A 22,632-nucleotide genomic window follows, 5' to 3' on the forward strand; every position below is an offset into this window, starting at 1 on the left:
CTGACTGGAAGCTGTCTCGGTCTTTTCAAAGAAATCCAGCACCTCACTCTAGCATCACACCTCACGGGTCAGAGGCCTGGGAGAAGCAGAGGACGCTGAGATCTGAGGCTACCTTCGTGGGGGCCCACGACTGGGGTGTGGGCGGGGGCTCCACAGACACGCTGTTCCGTCTCAAGCTCAGACATGCAGCACTCTGGCTCTCAAGACCCCGGTGCAGAGCAACGAATCTGGTTTTCAAATAAAGGGACACTGCTGATTTCACACTTTTAATGATTTAATTAATGAATATTTACATTTTTAAAAAGCGGTTAAGGAACCAGGCACAGAGAGCATTGATTGTGAGGCAGAGAATGGATACATGGATCATTTCCAATGCTTCACAGATGGAAAGTTCACGGGAAACTGAGTCTTCCTGAGTTCACAGTTCTCATTCTGAATACAAACCCTCCAGCCTGCCCATCCTCATTTTCTAACACTTTAGTTACAAACATTGTCAATGTATGCCGATGAGTGCTCAGCTGGGAGACGCCTGCTTTAGCTGACAACATGTCTTTCCAGAACCAAAACCATGTGATTTTATTCCTAAAAGGACTTGACCTTGTTCTTCAAATAAATCCATTGTAGAATGTTGGGCTCTGGGATAGGGAGACTTGAAAACCTTGTTAGGGAAGAGATTAGAACTCACCCAACTCTGTTTGGTTGAGGGACGCTGTCTGGACATTCTCTGCTCCCTCTAGAGGAAGGACCAGTAGGCTTTTCTTAAAGATGGTGAATATTTTAGGATTTGCAGATCATTTGGTCATGAATGCATGGAAATGAATGGACGTGGCTGTGTTCAAATAAAACTTTATTTACAAAAACAGGAGGCCCAGCCTTGGTGTGCCAAGTGCTGCAATAGAGGTGAGGCTAGGAGCCTGAGTTCTGTCCAGATTATGGAAATATTCTGAATGGATGTTCCTTGTCAAGTATTTTGTGTATGTGTGTGTGTGAGTGACACGTGCTTCAACTGCAATACTTCAGCATGAAGTTTTAGAGTGGTTTAGGAGAATATCAGTACCTTTGGCCCAGACTATTTTGTGTGAAGAATCCAAGTAGATCTACATTAGGAGGGCGGGATGTTCTGTTTCCTAGTGTGCAGCAGAATTAGGGTGACATTCACTCACGTGCATTTATCAAGAATAAAGTGAACAACTATAGTTGCTTGGGCAAAGAGGAAGTGAGCATGCACCTTGGCTGGACTGCCATCCTAGTCTCTGACTTTACAACCTCCAAATGCTTAGCGTGACACATTTTCATGTATCGTATGTTTGATTACTGTTCTTAAGTTACACATTAAAAATAGTATAAAGGAAAAATAAAATAACCTATAAGAAATTAAGTCATAAAACATTAGGTTCCTTTAATGAAAGCTTCTAATCTCAAGTCAAAGTCAGTGCCATCTCGCGTGTGAATTACATGCCGTCTGGAATCATTTTATGGTACCTAGCCACCCCCCTAAAAATAATTCGAATCCATTGACTTTTCGCCTGCAACTTTCTGAGAGATGCTGATGAATTCTTTTTCTAGTGCTTTTCTAGATTCAAGAATTTCTCAAGGCCCATCCATTTGAAACCTCCCAACTGCCAGTAGTAATTGGCCTCCAAGGATCTTCCAGGGAAATAAAAATGTATTCCTAAGCACACTTAAAGTCCTTTAGCCTTTGCTCATTTTATACAACAGAGTAGAGAGGGATGAGGAGACATGAAGGACCCTCTCTGCCCCTGCGTAGAGGGTGACAGACATCAGAAAACGCTCAAGGGCCGTATCAAATCAGGGATGTTCATGAGACGATTACCTCTGGTAAAAAATAATAATATTTTGCCAGTCACTTAAAAGGGAAGTGAAGCTGAAGATTTGTTGTAGAGGCCTCATTTTGTCTTTTCAGAAACCCTCTTCTTGTCCTCTAGGATGGTTTACATAATAAGGAGGTGCCCTGCCTGGGGACAGAGGCCGAAGGAATAAGGGGTGAGGAGCTGCAGGACGGGGAGGTTCTTCTTGAAGAGCGTGCAAACCGGGTCTGCCCCTAGTCTGACGGCTGCAGAAAGGCTTCTCCGCCCGCTGTTTTCACCTGGGAGACGATTCGTTCATGATACATCACAACTTCCCAAGTTAGCACACAAGAGATGAACTGCTCACGTTTTTGACCTACAGATGAAGTTTTCTTCCAAAGGTGCTACTAAAAGAAAACCAATATTTTGTTTTACGATATGCCACTCAATTATCTAGCGACCGCCTCTCCGAGCCTCTGCGCGATGCCTTACAGGTGAGAATTAAGAACATCCCAAGGAAGGGCGAGTCACCGAGTGGACACTTGATACCCAGCAAATGCCTGCACCAGACCTGCTGTGTTGAGTATCCTCCAACGACTGAGCTTGGACAGTCCGGACAGTTTGAGTGGCTATTCGACTTCCTGCCAGTCCTTTTGTATAATCATAGAATTTTCCCTTCTTGAAAATAAAAATTATTACAGAGATTATCAGAGTATTGGGTACAGCATTTATAGGCATTTCAGAAGATTACAGTTGACTTCAAATGTGGAGCAGATTCATAATAGCTTTTCAAGGCTTTGAATCATTTGCATTTTAAAGTTGATACCAGATATTGCAATGTTAAAGATAAACTATTTGAACTTCTATTATTAGGTAATAGTGGTGTCAGAATGATGGCTAATTAGACCATGCAGTACACCTCGTGTCCACACCCCATGTGACTTGCAGAATGTTGCTCTATGTAAGCTGCTGTTGCAAATAGGCCATTATTGCATAGAATCTTCCAGAAAATCCACCCAAGTAAAGCTGGTAACCTCTCTCTTTGCAGAAGAACATCTTGCCTTTCAGAAGGTGCAGTAGAAAGGAAACTGGCCCCAGAAACCAACAGTAAGATTTCTTGCCTGAGATGCCGTGAGTTTGTCATTTCATTAGCTCTCTCCTGCACCTCGTTTATTCACCCACCAGTTACTGAGCACCTCCCCTGTGCCCAGTACTGTTCCAGGCTCTGAGGATACACTATGAACAAAACACAGCGAAGTCCCTGCCCCGGGGAGCTTACATTCAAACAGGGGAAGACAGATGAACACTGAAGTACATGATATCACGGTGTTCAAAGCAGCTTAGAGATATCCTGACTGAAATCTGTTTACTGCCTCTCCTCACTTGTGGACAGTGATGACATCAAGAGAGAGGCTAGGAATGGACCACAGCAATTTCACTAGTCCTGCCTCTACCATCTCTCAGATGGGTGAACTCAAGTGCGTCCTTCAACCAATCTGGGCCTCAGTTTTGTCATCTATAAAATGGGGAGAGACTGGACTAAGTGATTTTTTTTTAAGAGAAGGGGACGTTTTAGGCTTTTATTTTTCATGGTGTTAGGAGAGCATTTTGCACAAAAACAAAAGCCAGCGTGTTGACTGTTCTATAGTTTAAAAAATATTTAAAAGTAAACTATTAGTAATCCTTCAGTATTCCACATCCACTCAACCCTTTAAATGCCAATCTAAACTTCATAAATAGCAAATGTCTTATTTACAGCTGCTATAGAATGAAGTTGTTTTACCACCTTCAGCCATCTGAGAAATTATTTATTCATAAAGCATAGTCCCACCTCATTTGTGAAATGTTCTCTAGGTGTGAAATCCTCTCCTGAGTGTGACATTCTCTCCTACTCACCCAGGTTATTGACTTTGTACTCCTGTTTAACCTCTTCCTAACTCCATGAAAACAAAGATTGGGCCCTCGCTTTTTTTTAAAGAACGACTCCAGTGAGATTCTGTCCCGGGAATCCTTACATGTGTGATCAATGCACCTGCATCATGTTTTACGGGCACGGGCCTCTGGGAATGCACAGCAGCTCTTTAGGCTGGAAGAAGAGTTCCGTTTAGGAACATTAGAGCTAGGGTGCACCAAAGGGAACGCTACTATTCAAAAAGGAAAAATGGGTTTCCAGAACGATTAGTAGACTAGGACAATGTGAATTAATGAAGATCCTAACCTCTTTGGAAGCCTGCTGGAATGTTCATGCATATTTAATGATACAAGTTAAATAGCAAGTATTTTGCAATCAATTAATTTTTCTTAAAGAAGGTAACATAGCTGAGAGCTGAATGTCAAATAAGGTTAGCTTTCTACTTATTAATTTCGTAGGAGTTAGGAAGACTCTGGTTCTCTTGAAAGACAAATTGCATTCACTGGTTTGGTTTTCAAATGTAGAAACTCAAATTTCAATCAATCCTGCAGCTAAGGATGATAGGAATTTTCCAGGACTATAAGGAATCTTCTTTTCTTGTCTGGATCCGATCCCCACAGCCACCTTGCAGGCTTCTGAAGGCTGCGTTCTTTGTCTCTGAGTTTCATCAGCTGCTGTGTAATGAAATAGCCTCCATGTGTTTTCAAATTTGATCGGGTGGACCCTATCAAAAGACCATATCTTGTCATTGCCTTTGGAGGCAAAGTAAAATCTCTGCCTCAATGACCAAATTTAATTCCTTCCTACTGCTCTGTGGTGTTAAGATCTATAGTGTTGATGTTATCAGAAGCACCTAACATGGGCAGCTGTATACATAATGTCTACCCTGTCCTTTCAGTCACTGAACAGGGATAAGGACCACATCCTTGCTTGGGTGAACACTCCTACTTCAGGACCAGATGGGCAGGGGTATCCCCATTACTTTAAAGAACCTGGAAGCAGCATCGCAACATCCTCCAGTTATAAACAATATCTTAAACCGTGTGTGTATGTACTATGAAGTGAGGGCAGGTGCAACAGTCATCAGCTGCATTCATGAGGGTCAGAGAAGAATAAGGAGGTTTCGACAATTTCTGGCAGCCTCCATCACAGGCACAGGTGAAGTTTTGTTAGCAAAGGAAATGCATTTTGGTGTACACCGTGGAATTCGTTGTTGAGCATGTGCTCCCAGTAAGAATACAGTCCCTTTTTCACAGGGATAAGCAGGAAGAGTTAGAAAGCCCACCTGATGTTCAGCGTCCTTCTATCAGTAGGACCGCAGTCCTGCCCGGCCAATCCAGGGGGTGCATGGGGTGGATCCCTGCGTGCACTGGGGCTGGCTGCGGCTCTGAGGATCTCCCTGAAGTCACTGTGTGCAGTGCACTTTTCAAGGTGGAAGTCCTTGAGCTGCAAACGAGTATCACCCTTAAGTCCAAACCTCTGTGGGCACTATGGCTTCTTTGGTTCCAACGGAAGGCAGTAGGCTTTCTTCAGACAGGAAATAAAAGGGGAATTGCACTAAGAACCCGCGGATCTTCTTCAGTTCTTCCTCAGCTCTAATGGGATCTTCCCTTGCCAAGATGGGCTTGGTTATAAAGTCTCTCAGTTGAATTAAATTGTGTACTTCATCATTGGGAAGGCACCGGAACACCTGATTAAAACACAAATAGGAAGAAACTAGGTCATAAGTTTAAAAGAAAAGATATCCCCTTTATGGAACACACTCATTCCGAGAGACAAAATCTTTGCTAGGTTTATGGCACAGCACAGACCTGATTAAGAGTTGCTTCTCTTATTTGGTACCAAGAAACCACTAGATTTGCTTCCATCAAAAAAAAAAAAAAATCATAGACAGATCCTTCTAGCTGATCTACACAAGTCATTGCCTTCAGGATAAAGTCAAGCTAGTGGTAGGGGAATTCCACTGATGTCAGCCCACATTCAGGTTAGGATTTTGGATAATAATTCCTAGAATTTCACTGGAGGTTCTGGTCTAAGAGGAAAATTGCAGATTATATTGTCTCTAACTTTTTATTTTCAAAAATGTTCATATCTGTACTTCTACTTAAAGTTATCAATTCTACACTTATATTGCTAATTGAAAATGAGCTTCCCATGTCAGAATACTTCCCTCCTAAATACTTCGGCATGTATTAAGCATAAGAATGTGCCTATATAACCACAATAGCATTCTTACAACCCCAGAAAATCAATTCCAAGTCATTTACGATATGGTCCATATTCAGATTTATCCTATGTTCCCAAATGTTTTTTTATAGCTGCTATTCCACACCCCCTGCCCCCGCCATGAGGATCCAAAAAAGGCTGTGCACTGCATTTTTAAAATTGCATTTTAAAAGACTCCATGCCCATGACCTATTTGCTCGTGGCCTTGAGTCCGCAGTATGAAATAAGTCTATGTAGACTGTCATGTTTCATTAGGAATGATGAATTCTCCAGGCTGGAAGGGACTCCAGAAGTCATGAAGAACAACACACTCTTACTCAATTTCTCAAAGATGGTCAGCGGATCTCAGCTTGGATATTTTCTATGACAGAAAGCTGGCTACTTCACGAAGTAACTTGCTCCCCTTTTGGACAACTCTTAACTCTTGTACATTCTTTATCATAACCCAAGGATAGAACTTACCAAAAGATACATTTGGCCTCCCTAACACATGGAGCTGGTTTTAAAACACCTTTCCAAAATTAGAGATGCCCAACAAAGGACGTGTTTCGTTATTAGTAAGTTCCAGCATGAGGAAGGATACCATTTACTATGCACTATGTGCTAAATACACTTAAAAGACTATTCTTTATTTTCATAACCACCCCAGTGAATATTCCTTCTGGTTTATAGGAGAAGAAAGGAGGGCTCAGAAAGTCAAACACTAGATACAAAGTTATATCACCAGCAACTGGGTGAGCTGGGTTGAACCCAGGTCTAACTCATTTTTGGATCCCATCTGCCTCTTCTCTCTGTGTCACTAGATCCGTCCAAAGGCTGGGTAACCACCTTTGCTCAGGATGGGATCCCAGAGTCAGAAGAGAGATCAGAATGCCACTAATGGCTCTTCTAAACCATAATCCATCATATTTTTTGACACTGTTTTTTAATGTCTACAAAGAGGTATTTTATTACAACTAGGAAATATACTGTTCTTTTACACTCATTAAGAATACTCTGTACCAATAATATGCAGTAATAATGATGTGCTTTTGTGATATGATTCAATTAAAAAAGGTGGGGGGTGACACGCAAACCTCACCTTATCATAAATTGTAGCATTTCGAGCTGCCGTTGCAACCCACACCTCCTTGAAGAATTTGTCACTCACTGGATCCTGAATGTTTTCACTTGGGTCAGAAAGATAGCCAAGGACAACCCTGAAATACAAGTACCCTCCAAAATGAGTAACTGAGATAAAGAAGTTTGCTGCAGGCATTGTTTCTAATGGTAATGTAATTCAGGCACTCAACCATAGAAGTCCTTTTTTAAAAAAAAAAAAAAGAAAAAAGAAAATCAGAGGAAGCCATTAAAACTGTGTGTGTGTGTATATAAAACCTTAGTTGCAAAACAAAACAAAACAAATCTAAGCTGTTATGATGCTTGGAAGTTTTAACTGTTGGATAGACAGAGAGACCTCAGTTTAGTTCCAAGTGAGTCCTTGGAATTTGGCCAAAGCGGGTGAGAACTTTGGAGGATAGGGTTAATATTCAAAACATGGGCCAGGGGGCGCCTGGGTGGCTCATCTGGTTGGGCATCTGACTCTTGATTTTGGCTCAGGTCATGGTCTCGGGGTTCTGGGCTCAAGTCCCATGTTAGGCTCCATGCTCAGTGGAGTCTGCTTGGGGATTCTTTCTCTCCCTCTCCTTCTGCCCCTCACACTCCTCTCTCTCTCTTTCTCAAATAAATAAATCTTTAAAACACACACACACACACACACACACACACACACACACACACACACACAACCCATAGGCCAGCAAATGTACTGAGCCCTTTCCAAGAACTGTCTCAGTAAATCCTCAACAATCTTATCAAGAAGCAACTATTATTATCTCCAGTTTACAAATAAGGGAACTAAGGCACAGAGAGGGTAAGTAACTTGTTCAAGGTCATCCAGCTGATAAGCTGTAGATCTGGGACTCCAGACCATCTGACTCCCAAACCTGTGCTCTTAACCGGGATGAAATACCCCTTTCTCTTCCATCTCTCCCTATTTCCCTCCCTTTCTCCCTTCCTTCTACCCTCCCTCCCTCCCTTCTTTCTCTTGGGCCAAGAACAATGCCAAACTCTAGGGTACAGAAATGAATACAAAAGACATGGAGCTTCTTTGGGTAATTAAACTTAATGGGTAAGATCAACAACGAATAAATAATTATCCTTAAAAAGAATGAAGTACTGTGATAAATACTGGGTGTGCTTTAAAAGTATGATATGGGAGTAGTAGTCAGGGATCCCTCCCCGACCCTTCCTGTTTGCCTGACCCCACCTACCATCTTTCAGCATTCAGTGCAAGGCTTCCCCTTGATTCATGGCTCTCTGTCTCCCATATCCCATTTTTCTCTCCCAGTCCTCAGAGATTTGAACATTCTTCTTTTGCTCCCCCACTATACTTCATATATGCTTTGTTTTGTCAGAACACCTGCAATACTTGACGCACTTTTTGTTTTTAACAGGCTTACGTCCCACATTGAGCAGGTTAATTCTTCAAGAGAACACGGCCTGGCTACTCTCACATCCCCAGAGTGCTTGGCTAAAAAAAAGCCACATACTAGACGTTGTCTGACTTGATCATATCTAAACAGCGGACTGGAAGCGAGACATTCTTAAGCAAAGCAAGATAAGCTTTAGAGGCCATATTGGAAAATAACCTCTAAATGAAATGAAAAACCCTTATACTTACAGAACGCCTTGGAGGAAAAAAAAATTCAACCTCAATCCTGTGAGGTACATGGTACATGATTCCCATTTTGCAGATGGGAAGCTAAAATCTGGAGACATACTACTAACAAAGCTTTCAAACGGAGATTTCAAACGGAGTCTAAAGTCCTTCCTCACATGCCTGATAGGTTCAAAGAAAATCAAAAAGGCTTATGTTACATTGAATAGAAGTGAGGAAATAGGTCTTAGAATGACTTTGGCTTTGACGCTGAGTGAAACTGGGACATATTGCAGACACTGGAGCAGAGGAGTGACAGGATCTGACCTACATACGAAAATACGGCTGCTGTGTCGAGAAGACAATGTGCAGGGCAAGGGCTGCAACAGGGAGGCCACTTGGGAGCTCCTGCAGTAATCTGAGTGAGAGATGGTGGGGGCTTAGGCAGTGGAGAGGAAGGTAGAGTAGAGCCAACAGGTTTTACTGACAGCCAACAGGTTTTCCTGTATCTAGGCATACAATGTGAGAAGTGATGTCATCAAGGATGACAACGGGGGTTTTGGCGTGAGCAACTAGAAGAATGTGGTTGCCATTGGCTGACATGGGGAATTCTGTTGGTAGAGCCAGTTTGTGAGAGAAGACCAGAAATTCCGCGTTGAACCTGTTGAGACTTCCATTAAGCATTCAGGGGTAATGCAAAGTAGGCAGCTGGAGAAATGAATCTGGACTTGGGGAGAGGGGGCCTGTCTGGAGATATAAATTTGAGAACTGGGGTGCCTCAGCGGGAGGGAAGAGGAGGAGCAGCCAGTGAGCCTGGAGAAAAGCAAGGGTGTCGTATCCTGGAACCACAAGCAGTTCACCAAGGAGAACTGTGTCAAATTCAGATGAGAACTGACCACTGGATTCGACAGTGTGGAGGTCCTTCTATGGTTACCCTCTCTGTATTTAAATAAATGTGGATTGACATTATTGTTCTTAATGGTTGCATAATTTCCCATCATGTGAAATTTCTTTAACCAATTATTTTATTATGACCTTTTGGATGGTTTCCAGTTTTTCATTATTCTGAACAATTTTACAATGAACATAATTTATTCATCATGCATAATACTTTGTGAATTTATAGGACTCTTTCCCCAGAAAAAACTTTAGAATTAAAATTTACTTCAAGAAAGGCTCTTCCAACACAGACGCTGTAACCATGCACGTTCTCCCCAGTCATCCCCAACATGATTAATTCCTGAAAAAGCTCAGCCATTTTTACAAGGATAAAAGGACATCACATTTTAGTTTCAGTCTGCACTTTTCCCACTATCTAAAAATTCTTTAAAATAAATGGATTTGGCACCATGGGCTCACTTAGGATTTTTTAGAGTTTTATAACCTAAAAATTTTATTTCCACTTCAAATAATGTCTCCTTCAGACTGTAGAAGAATAACTTTAAAAATGGATTTAAGGGGTGGTGTTTGCACCCAGATGCTGGCTGTCATTAACACCCAAAGCAAAATCTGCACCAAATCTGAAGGACCGTGCAAGTTATGACAACACATTATAATAATACCTCTGATGGGGATCGGGTCTAACCAGCTGCAAACGTAGCAAAAAGAACATTTCTGTGACTTTGCTTTTAACTTAAAACAAGAGGTGACACAATGTGTCCACCAAGTTATCAGCTAAGAGCTTTTTTGTAGACTAAGTATTTAAGTAAGTCTGTAACAGGTAATTTTTAGTAATAAATTATTTTCCCTGTCAGTTTTCTCATGTTAAAATGCACAGTAAAATGAAATTCTCTGGATATGCTTTTGAGGACTAAGGTGAGGGAAAACTCACCTGATTTAACGTAGGTGTGTATAATGGGAATTATTTAATGATTAATGGTTTATGCATCAGTGGAACAGGAGGAAACTGCAGAAAATAGTTCCTGTTCTCTCCATTCCTCATGTCTATTGCTTTACATGACTCTGAGCTCTACTTGGGTGGATAATGGTTTCTGTTGAGTGATGGTTACATCTGTAGAGTTGGATAATTTTCTAGGACTTAATGAACTGTTCGGCACATAGTTGCGACATTCAGTGCAGTACCCTGATGTTTGACGCTATTTGGAATTGATTTCACATCGAAATGTGTCTCTCTGTTTCTTTTCAAAAATAACCCAGATGGAAAATGGATTGAAGCTGCATTTTTTTTTTAAGTGAGAAAATGGCTGTATTCTAGGCCTGAACATTATCTTTGAGAACATTTCCTAATAAAATCAACATGAGGTTTTTTGTGGTGCTTTTTAATATATTAGCTCTGTTTGCCATTGGGGCAAAGTGAAAAATGATTGTTTGCAAACAAATGCCTCTTTAAGACAGTCTGAAAATTGTCAGTGAATTAAAAGCACCTGAGAATATGCTTAGCATGAAATGTATAAGATCAGCATAAAAAAGTTAAAATAAAACTCTAATGATTACTGAAGAGCAACGCCCCCCAATAATGAAAACCCTAGAGCTTTATTAAAGAAAAATTCAAAAAGAATTTGAATAAATTGAAGTCTATACTTCGTTCCTCAAGAGGATGACTCAACATTATAAATATATTAATCTTTTTATATTAATCTATAAATCTACCGTAATCTCAACAACAGTAAAAAAAAAAAAAATGAAGAGAACATGAATAAATAATTCTAAAGTTCATGTGGGAGAGTGAACGTCTAAGGGTAGGCAGATTATTCTGCCAAAGAATACTGATTTGGGAATTGGGGTGGCAAAAAGCAGTATTAAAGCACACAGCTATGATGATGAAACTGGTGTCACACTGGGATGCAAGTAATCAGATTATAACAGCACCCGATGCAGAGACTAGAGATGAGTGGGGCTATACAGCGACGCGGGGTATCGTAAGGAAGCACTGTATGTTAGAGCGGCGAGGAGTCCTGTACATCATTCAGTTCTGGATGATTGGAAGGCTGGGGAGGGATGTTAGAGTCCTTACCTCATTTCTTACATTAAAGTAAAATGCAGGTGTTAAATGTAAAAAGCAGTATCAAATAAGCACTAGAAGAAAATACAGTATTTGATCTTGGGTTGGGGAAACTATACTAAGCATGCAAGAAAAGGAGGGAAAAAACCTGGATAGATTTGATTAATCAGATTTTGAGTTTCCCCCAAATACTCTAAATATGATTCAAGGGCAATTGACAAATCAGATTTGCAACCAGTGTGACAAAAGAATAGCCTCGCATACACTTAAATTACTTATAAATCATTCAAAGAAAGGGAAACATTACAACAAAATGGACAGAAGACATGAATAGGCTAGGTAATTCCTAAAAGAACAATTAATTACTAGAACAATATGGCTAAGGAACACATTTTTTTGAACCCTCAAAAATGTAAATTAACATAATGAAATTCCATTTGAAATCCAACAAATTGGCAAAGATTAAATAAAATAATAGAACTCAGTGTTGGTAAAGACGGGAAGAATAGGCCCTTGAAAGCATTACTAGCGAGACAGCAAGAAGTTAGAGGGTAAAGGAAGCAGCACACTTTCTTTGATTAGAAATTCCATAGTTAGGATCTAGCTAAGGAAACAATTAAGAAGGTAAATAAGATGCTATCTACAAATATATCAACTTATTTATTTGTTTATTTATTTTAAAGATTTTATTTTTATTTTTATTTTTATTTTTTTTAAGATTTTATTTATTTATTCGACAGAGATAGAGACAGCTAGCAAGAGAGGAAACACAAGCAGGGGGAGTGGGAGAGGAAGAAGCAGGCTCATAGCAGAGGAGCCTGATGCGGGGCCCGATCCCATAACGCCGGTATCACGCCCTGAGCCGAAGGCAGATGCTTAACCGCTGTGCCACCCAGGCGCCCCAAAGATTTTATTTTTAAGCAACCTCCACAGGCAACACGGGGCTTGAACTCTCAACCCTGAGACTAAGAGTCACGTGCTCCACCGGCTGAACCAGCCAGGTACCCCCATATCCACTTTTTTATATCAGTGAGAACCCTGCTTATCAGTGAGGTATTAAAGGAGTCACAGCATACTCACATGATGTAATACAGTGCAGCCATTAAATGTTACAGAAAAATACTTAAGGACACAGAAGTATGTAACATTATTTACATAATAAAGAACTTCCCAGGACTGCAAGATCCTAATTACGTTTTTAAAAAGAAATACAGTATAGTAATATACATGTACTGAACAAAGGGGAATGATATACAGCAAATGTTAAAGCTGCTAGCTCTGGGCGGTAGGATTACAGATGAATTTAATTTTCTTTTTGCTTAACGGTATTTGCCAAATTTTCTCCCACAAAAATAGGCTGCAATCAGAACCACCTACACCTTTATAATTATCACACATTTAGAAAGTTAATAAAGAAGCTCAGCGCTTTCAAGAGAATGCTTACGTTCTCACGAAACCGAAAAGACATTTATTTCTAGTTTATACAAAGAAATATTTGCCGCTTCATAGATGCTGCCGTAGGCAATCAGTGGGCTGATTAACAGGGTCCTAATTTTAATCTCTTCCCCACTAAACAAAGCAAATTAACACTAGAAGCTAATTGAAATATCAATGGTTTGAAAAAAAAAATCTTACCGGCAAAACAATTAGTAAGGAGGGCAATAAATACAGCCATAAACACCGTGAGGAAGTATTGACAGATTTTGAGGGATGGATTGGCCAAGCTCCTGGGGCAGAGAGAGCTGACCCCGCTCTGGAACTGAAGGCTCTGAAGCTTCTCTTGCTTCTGCAGAGCCGGAGCCTGGGCTGCTAGACAGGAGGGACATGGCGGCCAGCATTTGCAGGGAGCCCAGTGCTCATGACGCGCCTGCCAGTGCACCCGGTTCCAAGCTCTAGCATTCACGCCACGGGGTTAAAACAACCGCGCAACACGGCCGTGCTGCTGTGTCTTTCCCCAAATAGCTGAAAGCTTCATCAGGGCCACTGGCTGCCTCTCACTGTGGAGGCCACAGAGAAAGCCCACCCTGGCTGATGCAGCTCTAGAATCGTGCATAGGGGCTCACTGCCAAGGCCCAGGCGTAGGACAGTGCTCAGGGTGTTCCACGGACCATGAGTGAAGTCACAGGATCCAGGCTGGGTTCTAGAAGGATCATTCTGACCACGGAGACTAGATTACAGGCACTGGGGTAGGGCCAGTTAGAGCCCAGCCCTGGAAAGTTCTCAGGAACATTAAGGGAAAGAAAGACTCATTTAGGGCCCCCCAGCCTTTGCTGCCCCACACAGTGTTCTCTCAGCTTGAGCACAGGTCAGTGTAAAAGTCACATCTTCTTAAAGATCAGGAATCTTTCATGTCTGGAGCTGAAGTTTCCAAACTTCACCATCAGCCGTCACTCGCACCCTCCTTTAATACTTTCTATTACATCCCTGTATTATTGGGACTATTATAATTTTTAAAAAATGGACTTACTTTAAAAAACTTAAATAGGGGTGACTGAGTGGCTCAGTTGCTTAAGCACCCAATTCTTGGTTCCGGCTCAGGTTGTGATCTCGGGGTTGTGGGATCGAGCCCCCAGTCAGGCTCTACACCCAGCAGGGAGTCTGCTTGAGATTCTCTCTCTCCCGCTCTCTCTGCCCCTCCCCCCACTCACCCTCTCTCTCTAAAATAAATAAAATCTTTAAAAAAAAGCCAAACAGACAGACACTAGATGGGTTGACCGGGCCTGGTCCTAAATCAATGAATAAATTTAAGATGTTATTTTTCTTGATTACACATAAAAATAATAAAAACGATTAAAATAGAAAATATTTATGCCCCACATAAAGTCATTTGCGCACTACTGGTGATTCACCTCCCATACTCTGGGGGAAGCTGTTTTAGACAAAGAAGAGCCCGGGGATGACATGTGTGCTAAGGGCGGGAGGCGGGGCTGGGTTCCAGCACCCACCGCAGTGAAACCACGTCAGAGGGACACAGCTCTGGAGGGCCTACCTGAAGCACTGCAGCCGAAGTCCCTGGGCGAAGCGGCCAGCCTGGTACTCTTCTCCGTCCATCACCGAAGGGACCGTCTCCGTGTCCTGCACAATGACAGCCATTTCACTGTCACGCTTTCCCAGCATGCTTCGGTCGTTGATGTTGGCAGAGCCTATCATGGGAAACAGTGACATCGAACAGTCTTCTCGGCAAAGCAGACACTGTTGTTTGCCCTCCCCACTCAATTCTTCCTTGCTAAGAAAACATTAATTTTGTTCAGGTTATCAAGAGATGCTGAGTTTTGGGAAGGGGAGGCCCATCCTAACCCAGGCCTGAGTCTTGATCAGTCTAAGCCAGCTATGGTTTTTGTGATTTTTACCCATGACTGGCTCAGGAATGGGCACTTGACATCATGGTAGCCAGTGTGACATGAAGAAAAGTCTGCTGGGGGCTTCTAAGAAAGTCTTATCTCCTTATAAACAGACACCAGACTGGGATGCTGTCTCTTACAGCCTTTTGATATTTTGGTTTGAATGTTGGGTGAGGATGTGATTCCAAGAGCTGCTGCAGCCATTTTGTAACCACTAGGGGACAAGCAGACAAGTTGAAGATGGCAGAGCAGAAAGAAGAAACACTCTGGTTCTTCAAGTCACTGAACATTTGTGAAATAATACATCTTCCTTATTGTTTCCCATACCTCCAGCTGAATTTTCCATCTGGTGGTTCAAAGGATTCTAAGTAATATAATCATTAAGCACACAAAGAAAAAAGACACCAATTCAATTTGGTCAGCTTTCAGACTTACTCTGCAGAGTCTGATGACTTAACTCATGGCCATATAATTACGAATGTCAAAACCCCAGAGTAACTTCACCATCAAGAGTCCACTCTCAAATAAGGGTTAGCATTAGTGGCTTGGGTTTTTACATTCTCTTGCCTCATTTGTGTGGCATGCCAACAGGCTCTGTATCAACTTCCTTCCATTCTATTTTTAAATCCAAATGAGCTGAGAATGTTGACTTTCACATGCGAAGGGCAAGTATTTTAATATTAGTTCAACCTGTGCTTTCTCCACTCCTCTGCTGTGCATTCAAAAACCCCAGCACGTTTTTCTGCATTCATCACTATGGATTCATGCTTCTGAGTCCTTGAGGTGTCCTACAAACCACAGAAGGAACCTGACTCTTTTTTCTTCGTCTTCCCCTAGTCACACATTCCACTGCTTCTGCAGGCATGCAGCAGAAGGGCCGGCCTGAAGAGGAGCAAGAGGCTACCCTCTGGGATGCGGACAGTCAGGGTGTAAGGTGATAGTATAGCCCTGCCCTGAGCCCAAATGGCAGCATGCTGTACATGAGAAAAAGCTGGCCCTTCTAAGGAGGTTTTACTGCCATTTGCCATAATGTTGTCCTGTATTCAATATGCAAATCTATGGTAACTGTGGATGCAAATGTGCCCACAGTGACCCTGGGTGACAGAGAAAGGATGGAGCACCTCACAGAAATTTGGGAGCACTACTGGAGCTCTGAAAGGTGGAAACGATTGACACACTTTGTTTTGTTAGCAACAGACTGTCTATTAGACGTGCACTTACATTTCGATGATGCTATAAAATTTGTAGCCATATCTTTGGGCTTCACAGTTGGCCCAGCATTAATTTGGACAAAGTCATTTAATCTTTTTCACCTTTAATTTGATCTTTTATAAACTGAGATCATAATATAGATCTTTTTCTTTTTTAAGCAGTTCTTTTTTTTTTTTAAGATTTTACTTATTTGACAGAGAAAGAGAGAGAGTGAGCACACAAGCAAGGGGAGTGGCAGAGACAGGCTCCCCACTGAGCAGGGAGCCTGACGTTGGGCTCGATCCCAGGACCCTGAGATCACGATCTGAGCTGAAGGCAGATGCTTAACCAAGTGAGCCACCCAGGCGCCCCCATAATATAGATCTTGTAGGGTTCCTGTGAGAAGTAAGATCATGTGAAAGAACTTACTCACTTATAATCTGCTCTACAGTGTTAAATATTATTGGCATTATTATCAGATACTTTGTTAAGACTGCACTAGCTAGAAGACACGGCCATAGGAACGGGCAATTTGCTGGCATGTAGCATTTGTATGAAACTAGCTTCCTGTCTGGGTTCACCACCTCCCAGCCAGGTGTGTGGGCCGGAAGGAGGAGAGGAAGAAAGTGCCCACAGCGCTGCTGCGGGAGTCCACTATGTCCGGGCCGCCAGAGGCTGCTGTGGGGCTGGGGGCTGCTGGATTGGGTGGCCATTGTTGCTCATCACTGCCTGGAAAACTGGGGATGTGAGACCCCCAGGGAAGTCTCCTCTACACACACACACACACACACACACACACACACACACACACACACACGTTCACACCAGGTCCCTCAGTCTCCCTCCTCCCACCACGGTGGGCTCCACATTCCAAAGGGGGGAGTACATTCCCGGACCTCTGAGCTGGAATTCCTAGAGTGTGGTTCTTGCACATCAAGGGCCCATCTGGAGTCACCCGACCACGCAGGATAAGTGAGTTGGCTAGTATTTAATAGGAATGAGAAGAAAAGGATGAGGGAATTTTAGATGAATAATTGAAATACTGAAAATGAGATATTGGTGTAATGTTACCTGCATTCTTATTGTTAAACAGTCCCATACTCTGAAAATCAAATTCAGAACAGCAGATATATTATTATCCCATTTCTATAGAACATGAGGAAAAAGAGAAAGGGCCCTAGAAAGGCCCACATTGAACTGTTAAGAGTGCTGGGTTCTTTCTAGCAAGAGGGATTTTTTTACCTTTTATTCAATATGTGTCCTTAGAGTTTGAATTGTTTACTAAACAAATATGCTTCGTATTCTGTGTATTACTTTTTATGGTAACTGCAATTCCTTGTTTTTATTAGGACATTGCCCTGATAATTTAAAACCACTTAATTGGGGCACCTGAGTGGCTCAGTTGGTTAAGCGTCTGCCTTCGGCTCAGTCCCGTGGTCAAGTTCTGCATCCGGCTCCCTGCTCAGCAGGGAGTCTGCTTCTCCCTCTGCTGCCGCTGCCCCTGCCTGTACTCTCCCTCTCTCTTTGTCAAATACATAAATAAGATTTTTTTAAAAAAGAAATAAAACCACTTAATTTTTAGAGAATGACCTTTTCTAAGTCTGCTTTTAGGGAACATTTAGAACATTGTGAAATACAGCAAAATACAAAAGAATATATGAAACATATATGTACAATATATGAAACATATATGTACAATTTAGGCAATAATAAAATATTCACCCAGGCTGAAAAACAGAACACTACCACATCCCAGAAGCCCTCAGGTGTCTTCCCACGCAGGTCTTTGCCCATCACGAGAGAGATTTTATATAGAATTTTGTGTTCAACATGCTCTCCCTGTTTTCCTAATCAAAGAAATAGTTTACTATTGACTTGTCTTTAAATTACATAAGTGGACCCATATAGTAGATAATCTTTTGAGATTTGTTTCTTTCATTCAATGTTTTATCTTTGGGATTTAGCTGTGTCTGATTATAAAGCATTATTTTCCTCAAATGAGCACGGCAGGACTTATTCATTCTAAATCTGTGGGTGGATGTTTGGGTTGTTTCTAGTGTTTTCTATGGTGCACACTTATGCTCTCCATATGTTTCCTGGTGTGCACATGTGGGACTCTGCCTGGGCTCTGTCCATAGGAGTGGAGTCCCAGGTGCTCCATGGCCTTGTCAAAACCTGGATTGTCCAACTTTTACATTTTTGCCAATTGGTATTTTTTAAAAACTGTTCTTTGTCTCATTAGGCTAATGAGGATGAACATCTTTCAAATGTTTACAGGCCTCAGGTATGTCCTCTTTGGTGTCATTCCTACACAATTCCTTTGCCCATTTTCCTTTGGATGTTGTCTTTGGTTCTTGGTTTACAGTTTTTTTTATAGGTTTTGAATATTAACTGCATGGCAAATATCCTGTTTTTAGCTTATGGTTTAATTATCTTTTTATTCTCTTATAGTGCTTTTTAATGAATAGGTTCTGAATTTTAATGCAGTTGGATTTATCTGTCTTTTCCTTTTCGGTGTGTGCTTTTTAAAAATGTTTCAGAAATTGTGAATCTTTCTGTTGTAGGCGGAATAATGGCCCCCAAAGATGACCACGTTCTAATCCCCAAAGCCTGTGAATAAGTTATGTTACATGGCAAAGGGGAATAAAGGTTGCTAATTAGCTGGCTTTAAAACAGGATGATTAGTCTGGATGATCCAGGTGGGCCCAAAAGAACCAGAAGAGTCTTTAAAAGTGAAGGGGGTTCACTAAGCATCATCCCCTCCAGTTCCATCCATGTCAATGCAAATGGTGGGTATTCACCCTTTCTAATGGCTGAGTAATATTCTATTGTATATGTGAACCATATCTTCTTTATCCATTCGTCTGTTGAAGGGCATCATACGTGGAACATAAGGAAGAGCATGGAGCACTTTAGGAGAAGGAAGGGAAAACTGAAGCGGGGGCAATCAGAGGGGGAGATGAACCATGACAGACTATGGACTCCAGGAACCAAACTGAAGGTTTCAGAGGGGAGGGGTGATGGGTATTAAGGAGGGCATGTATTACGATGAGCACTGGGTGTTATATGCAAACAGTGAATCATGGAACACTACATCAAAAACTAGTGAAGTACTGTATGGTGACTAAGGTGATAATAAAAAAAAAGTGAAGGGGATTCAGAGGCAGATGTGGTTACAGAAGTATGGGTTGAGACTTTGGGGAACCTTCAGAGAGATGTCATGTCATGGAGGAAGGGGGCCATGAGCCAAGGAATGCTGACAGACTCTAGCACTGGAAAAGGCAAGGAATTAGATTCTCTCTTGGAGCCTCTGGAAAGGAATGTGGTCCTGCTGACACCCTGATTTTAGCCCAGGGAGACCCACATTGGACTTCTAACCTACAGGACTGCTGGATTATAAATTTGTGCTGTTTTAAGCCACCAAATTTGTGGCCATTTGTTACAGCAGTCACAGACAACGACTAACCAACTCTACCCTGTTTTAGCTTAGTTGGTTTTGAGGGAAAACCGATTCTTCTATTGAGCCCGAATGGGCTACTTAGAACTTTCTACCCACTGGTGTTCCCTGTACCTCCAGTTCAGAAGATCTCGGCTCAGACTGCATGTTAGCTGCACCCAGTAGGCTTTAAAAAAAATACCGGGGCCAAAAACAAAAATAAAAACCTTGATGCCTGGGCCCCAAACTGGACCAATTAGTCAGAATTTCTGTTAGTAGGAACCAGACATTAGTATTTTTCCCCCAGTACTGCTCCGTCCCTTTATCCATTAATGCATCTTTTTGGGGGGATCTATTTTTTTTTTAAGATTTATTTTATTTGCAAAAGAGACAGCACATGCATGAGCAGGGGGGGAGGGGCAGAGGGAGAGTGAGAGAGAGAATCTCCAGCAGGCTCCCTGCTGAGCGGGGAGCTTGACTTGGAGCCTGATCCCAGAATGCTGAGATCATAACCTGAGCCAAAATCAAGAGTCAGACATTTAACAGACTGAGCCACCCAGGCGCCCCTTGGGGGACTCTAGTTTAAAGTAAATTGCAGGGGCGCCTGGGTAGCACAGCGGTTAAAGCGTCTGCCTTCGGCTCAGGGCGTGATCTCGGCGTTACGGGATCGAGCCCCACATCAGGCTCCTCCGCTATGAGCCTGTTTCTTCCTCTCCCACTCCCCCTGCTTGTGTTCCCTCTCTCGCTGGCTGTCTCTATCTCTGTCAAATAAATAAATAAAATCTTTAAAAAAAAATAAAGTAAATTACAGACTTGAATAAACTTCCCCCTAAATGATATCTATCTATCTATCTATCTATCTATCTATCTATCTATCTATTTATCTATCTATCATCTATCATCTATCTATCTATCTATCATCTATCTATCTATCTATCTATCATCTATCTATCTATTATCTATCATCTATCTATCATCTATCTATCTATCTATCTATCTATCTATCTATCTATCATCTATCATCTATCTATCTATCATCTATCTATCTATCTATCTATCTATCTATCTATCTATTATCTATCTATCATCTATCTATCTATCTATCTATCTATCTATCTATCTATCATCTATCTATCTATCTATCTATCATCTATCTATCTATCTATCTATCTATCTATTATCTATCATCTATCTATCATCTATCTATCTATCTATCTATCTATCTATCTATCTATCTATCTATCATCTATCATCTATCTATCTATCATCTATCTATCTATCTATCTATCTATCTATCTATCTATCTATTATCTATCTATCATCTATCTATCTATCTATCTATCTATCATCTATCTATCTATCATCTATCTATCTATCTATCTATCATCTATCTATCTATCTATCTATCTATCTATCATCTATCTATCTATCTATCTATCTATCTATCTATCTATCTATCTATCTATCAATCATCCCCAGGCAACTCTAATGCAGCCAGGGTTGAGATCCATGGGATTAGGTCAAGGGTAAACCCTCTTGCCTGGGGCAGCCCTTCAACAACAGACTCTGATCTGCCCCTCTCAAGCCTGTTCTTTAAGCACTGATACCCATTTCCTCTACGTAGCTTCCCACCTACCAATCTCATTGATTGCCTCTGGACCTTCTTACTCCCGCTCAGCAATACCCACCCCGATGTTTCTGGTGTTACCTCCCTCCCCTCTAGCCCTTGAGCTCTGTAGGGCAGAGGCACTGTTTGATTCAGTTTTTGTATCTCCCTTTTGTGCTTAGTGGATTAGTGAACACTGAGAAAAACTGTTTCCCTTCATCAACAGGACAGGTTCAAATTCTACTTAAGGATAGCCTTATTCTGTTCAGGAAAGCAAACAAAACGTTAGTTTGGTTAAGTGCCAATATTAAGATGGATTAGAAAAGTGGACTTGGTCACAGATTTCATGACCAGCAAGGGCACTCAGGACAAGAGATAATTAAAGCTCCGCACAAAGGAGATCTTTAGTGCGAGAAAGCAAGTTTCCTTGTGAGGAAAAAGGGAGAATAAACAATTAGTTGTTTTTCTTCCATTCATTATTCAATAATTCTGGCATACATTTGCCACGTTAGAAAATTTAACCACAGGTTACTTTAACCTCTTTGAACACCTGTAAAATATTTTCAACCTAACCTCTCAAACTCCTTTCTGAGAATTTGAAATACTGTTCTCGGAGTTATGAATTTAAGCAGGGCTGATGTGTGAGAGCAGCAACAAACCTACTGCTCTTAGAGTTTCCCCTGAGATACAAAAAAACAGAAGTATCTTTGGATTTTTCCACAGGGAAATCTGTTTTGCCCATGGGGAAGGAGAAAAAGAAATCCAGTCCCTAAAGACTAGCAAGTAAAACCTCTTCATACTCCCAAGGCCACTTCTTTGGTTTCAAGAAAATGGACAAGAATTATGTACAGGATTGATCAATTATTGCTAGCCTAAATAAACTGTAGGCTTTGAGAGTTCAGAGAACCTTCTAGAAAATAAGTCAATTAGAAAACTCAACTTATTTAATCATTAGCTCTGTTATGGCAAACTACTTTGCATTTACACTTTATTTAAAGTAAAGCAGGCTGAAAGCCAAAATGACCTTTAAAAGGAAAATATTTACATCTGTCAATATTTATTTACTTCAAGAGTTCTGAAATCTTGAAGAAATCAACTAAATTTTATTTAGCTTTGCTTGTTTTTCCATTTCAGCACACATCAATACTTTTCTTTTCCTACTGTCACCGCCAAATTTAATATGAAAATTTTCTGAGATTGGCTTCTGAAGAGCAAGGCCAGAGTAGCTTGGTGGAAATTAAAGAAACCCTGTTTATTGGGGGAATCTGAGAGTAAATAAATCCCTAAAGAAGTCTGATCCCTATAGAGCAAGAGATAGAAGACACAGATATTTTTCTAAATGCCCTACGTAAGTATGGAGAGAGAGAGAGAGTGTGTGTGTGTGTACACGCATATATATGTATCACCACACTGTGGTCTATACATTTTCTGGCTGCAGAATTGCTTTTTCTT

General features: G+C 41.4%; 1 protein-coding gene across 5 annotated transcripts in view; it reads right to left on the bottom strand.

Annotated features, from left to right (window-relative positions):
* Positions 1–253: 253 nt before the first annotated feature.
* PLD1 (phospholipase D1) overlaps positions 254–22,632 on the bottom strand; it is a 202,462-nt gene continuing 180,083 nt past the window's right edge. For 4 of the 5 annotated variants that reach the window (XM_087861397.1, XM_045788648.2, XM_045788649.2 and 1 more), the window contains 3 exons: positions 14,596–14,749; positions 7,028–7,145; positions 254–5,410 (listed from right to left, as the gene is read on the bottom strand). In XM_087861397.1, coding sequence (XP_087717523.1) covers positions 5,186–5,410; positions 7,028–7,145; positions 14,596–14,749 — 497 coding nt within the window. In that variant the 3' untranslated portion in view covers positions 254–5,185. Of the gene's footprint in view, positions 5,411–7,027; positions 7,146–14,595; positions 14,750–22,632 lie in introns of those variants that run through there. The other variant, XR_006777955.2, reaches the window with a different exon arrangement.

The sequence above is a fragment of the Ursus americanus genome, chromosome 4 (assembly GCF_024610735.1).
Source record: "Ursus americanus isolate L20-20 chromosome 4, mUrsAme1.1.p, whole genome shotgun sequence".
NCBI lineage: Eukaryota > Metazoa > Chordata > Mammalia > Carnivora > Ursidae > Ursus > Ursus americanus.